We start from the raw sequence: 3,793 nt of genomic DNA on the forward strand, positions 1-3,793 counted from the left end.
TATATACTATTATTCTAATTAGTAGAAGTTACAAAGTGATTCAAAGGCTTGTATGAAACTCTTGTCCCTTGAGTCACTTTGTAAATTCTGATTAAATTAATCTTTCCTGCTATAAGCATAAGGCCTGAAATTTTGTGTGTTTGTGTATTTCTAAAAATAATAAAAATAATAATGTAGTTAGCCTATGGTTTATAATGCTCATGCTATGGAAAGAAAACAAATGTACACCTCTCTTATTTTTTCTCTTTGCACACAGAGTAAAATTAAGTAGATTTCCTTAATTATTTAATTATACCACTGACAAATGCAAAATGTGCAAATTTCAGCTAGTCTGTCCTGGCTTGTGTTTGATCTAAATAGCTATATGCATTAAGTTTTCTCCGTGGGCAAGAGAATGAGGGCCAACCAGCCATGAAACGTACCAGGATAATAGCCTTTATTTTTCAGTGTGCAAAGAGAATAACATCATATATTTATGCTTGTTTATTTTCAACAGAGCAGCCCTTAAATGACCAATGACTGTCAGTAAGGGTATTGAAAGTCTAGTGTTCCTGTAGAGCTATATTATCCAAAGCATCCTATTTTATTTAGGACAGTGGAGTGAAATTTAGGGGTAATTTAGCTACTATTTCTAGCAGGTTGAGTGACAACACAGAGACTCATGCTAATAACAACCAGTAATATAATAAATAGGATAAATTCAAATAAGACTGTAACTATTCTCTACAAAAATTGGTTCCATATCCATATCCATATCCATCGACAACTTTCGAAATTAAGAAATAAATATTTTAAGGAAAATAAGAATTTACCTTCTGCATCCAGCAATTTCGTAACGCCAAATTCAGATTCAGCAATGTTAAAAGCCAAATTTAGATTCTGTCGTGGAGTATTTCTTCGCACCTGCCTATAATCAACCAAGTCAGGTCTAAAAGAGAAAAAAGAAGGAAAAAGATAAACTTAAGCAAAAAACAAAAAAAATGAAATAGATTGTAAATCTCAAAGAAGTTTGTAAATATAAGGAGGCACCCGGTGTTGCCCGGGAATGAAATTTTTCCTTATATATTAGAAGAAAAAAGCAAAATATGTTGTATAGAAATTTGTTATTCTAAATTCAATTTATTCTTCAATTGGGGTACAATTTATTCTTTAATTGGGAAATCAATTCTGAATTCATAATACAAAATAATAATAAACAAAAATACAAAATTTATCACTTTTATGAGAGGAGATAAATTCTACCACTTATGTTGAAGGAAGCCTGATGCAGCTTTCCGACTTGCCAGTCCTTAGTCAAACCATCCAACATGAAACCAGCATAAAAAGCAGACATTAAATGACAATGATGATGACCCCCAGAAAGACAAAGTTGACCTCTGTAATTTGACCTTAGAACAGAGGCGCTGTATCCAAATACAAGACATTTTGTTTGATGCTCTACCAATTCTCCCAATCCCCACCCCTGAATAATAACTGTTCCAAATATAGGCACAAGCCCTGAATTTTCGGTGGAAAGAGGAGAATAGCTGAGTGCATCAACCCCAGTACTTGACCGGTAATTTATTAACTCCAAAGGAAGGAAAGACACTGCTGACTTAGGTGGGATTTGAACTCAGAATGTAGAAAATCAGAACAAACACCATAAGGATGTTCTGATTCTGCCAATCTACAATCATTTCACTTTCTCATGCTAGAATGAGTTAGTCTAATAAGGAAACAAATAATCAGAAAGGCAGGCATAAAATGGTAAAAGTAAACCTAGATAATCTACAAGATCTTTCAACCCTTACCTGTGTCTGTGAATTATGGAAAGGAAGGCTTTGCCATCCCGCCAGCTTGTAGAGAAGTCTGTAACTTTAATACCAGGATAGCCCTCTGTTGTTCGGCGACTCCATAGGAGAAGAGCTTCTTTAGCAGTAAGGTTTTCAGGCTGGCCAGGCACAACAACATCAGATATCTGGAGAAAAGAAAAAGAAAAAATATTGAGATTACTTCATTGATGTAGAATATTAAAGCAATTCTCTGTTTCTGCTATTTTAAAGTCTCCATTGTTTGAAGGAAAACAGTAATGTTACTCTGTTCCCTCTGCAAACAAGACAACATTTTTATATTGGATTAATTAGTTTCCTTTATGAAATAGAAGATGGGGACAAAAGCCAGAATAAGGGAAATACTGACTTTTAAGAACATGGCTTAGACTTTATAGAGAACAGAAAAGTTGCTGTAATGTAAATTAATGTTGGATTTAACAAGTTCTAGTGATGAGAGAAATATTAACAAATTATTATTCAGTGACAGAAGACTAGCTTCTGTAAGCTTGAAAAGTCCAGTAAAATGAAATGGCCCTAGAAAATTATATTTATTTCAATGATAACAGAGTGATAAAAGGTAAAGTAAGTCACAACCAGATTTGATTTCATAATTTAAAAGTATAAAACTTATGTGCTATTAAGCACTTGACCCACAAGCCTAAAATAACCTCGTGCACGCATGTGTATGATTGTGTGCGTGTGAAATTACAAGGAAGTTATATTGGCATTGCAACAAAGATTCTTGTGAAATTACAATTACTCTGGTCAAACTGACCAGTAATAAAAACTCATTGTTGTAATAAAACATCTAAACATGCTGGTGGTTAGTAAAAAAAAAAAAAAAAAAACATTATCAAAATTATGACCCCTGCCTCCTCAGTTCATGAAGATCTTATTTAATCATTTATTAATATTCTCTAGATTCGTCAAATGATTTAAACAACTGGAAAGTTTCCATTGTTGAGAAACGGTGTCATAGTCAAGGAACTTAAATCTGAAACACAGGTCTGCTTTACTCTGTGTAGGTGCCATCAATGGTAGAAAATTCACATCAATAAAAAGCACTACAGAGAATCTTGTCGGTTTGTAATTGGTAAATTCAGCCTCCCCTGAGACAAGAGTTGCCAGCCTTACATATGTATTATTTTTCAGCACCTTTAATGATACAGAAATTCATGATAAAGACCTGTTCTATGGATCCATGAGTTAACCCAAATGTATTAAAGGCCAATTCAAGTGTGGCAAGATTTGAAACTTAAAACTTTAATGTTAGCAAACTACATGTTAGTCTTTGAATGCAGTTCCTTTATTTACATTCCGATTCCTTGTGTTATCAACAGCACAAAGAAAGGAGACTACGATAGTGCGTCAGCCTAAATATATGTCTTGATGCAAACAGACAGTTGTTACGCAAATCAAAACCATCTACATCGTTTACTCAGACATCTCGTATTCATTAACCTTTATAAAAACCAACTCATCTTCTTATTTCTAGAATTACAAGATTAACTTAAGGCCTTGGACTAAAGAACATGATATAGTTAATCATATTTTTACGTAGAACAGGAGGAAAAAATATAAATGGAAAACCTTTAAAAATAAAGGAAAAAACAAATGTGACCAGCCACCAATCACCAGATCAAAATTGTGTCTAATTTAGGCAGAAAGGTCCTCAATTTGAGTGGGAGGTGTCAAGTTGATAATATAAACAACACCCCTTCCAGTATTTGGCTGGTACTTTATTTCATCGATCCTGGAATGCTTTATGCTGTCTCTTTCTCATGACCTTATACTAAATGGCTTACATCATCTAATACCTTACACACACACACACACACATATATATAACGCTCAATAAACAATGTGTGTGATTGTGTGTGTGTGTGTATATAAAGCTCAATAAACAATATGTGTGTGATTGTGTGTGTGTGTGTATATAAAGCTCAATAAACAATATGCGCGATTGAGTGTGTGTGTGTGTG

The 3,793-nt window shown here is 33.7% G+C and overlaps 1 protein-coding gene across 10 annotated transcripts in view; it reads right to left on the reverse strand.

Annotated features, from left to right (window-relative positions):
* Nucleotides 1-701: 701 nt before the first annotated feature.
* Nucleotides 702-3,793, reverse strand: part of LOC106880762 (plectin) — a 114,752-nt gene continuing 111,660 nt past the window's right edge. For 9 of the 10 annotated variants that reach the window (XM_052971081.1, XM_052971089.1, XM_052971085.1 and 6 more), the window contains 2 exons: nucleotides 1,791-1,957; nucleotides 709-928 (listed from right to left, as the gene is read on the reverse strand). In XM_052971081.1, coding sequence (XP_052827041.1) covers nucleotides 724-928; nucleotides 1,791-1,957 — 372 coding nt within the window. In that variant the 3' untranslated portion in view covers nucleotides 709-723. Of the gene's footprint in view, nucleotides 929-1,790; nucleotides 1,958-3,793 lie in introns of all 10 variants that reach the window. The other variant, XM_052971091.1, reaches the window with a different exon arrangement.

This window comes from Octopus bimaculoides, chromosome 10, assembly GCF_001194135.2.
Source record: "Octopus bimaculoides isolate UCB-OBI-ISO-001 chromosome 10, ASM119413v2, whole genome shotgun sequence".
Lineage (NCBI taxonomy): Eukaryota > Metazoa > Mollusca > Cephalopoda > Octopoda > Octopodidae > Octopus > Octopus bimaculoides.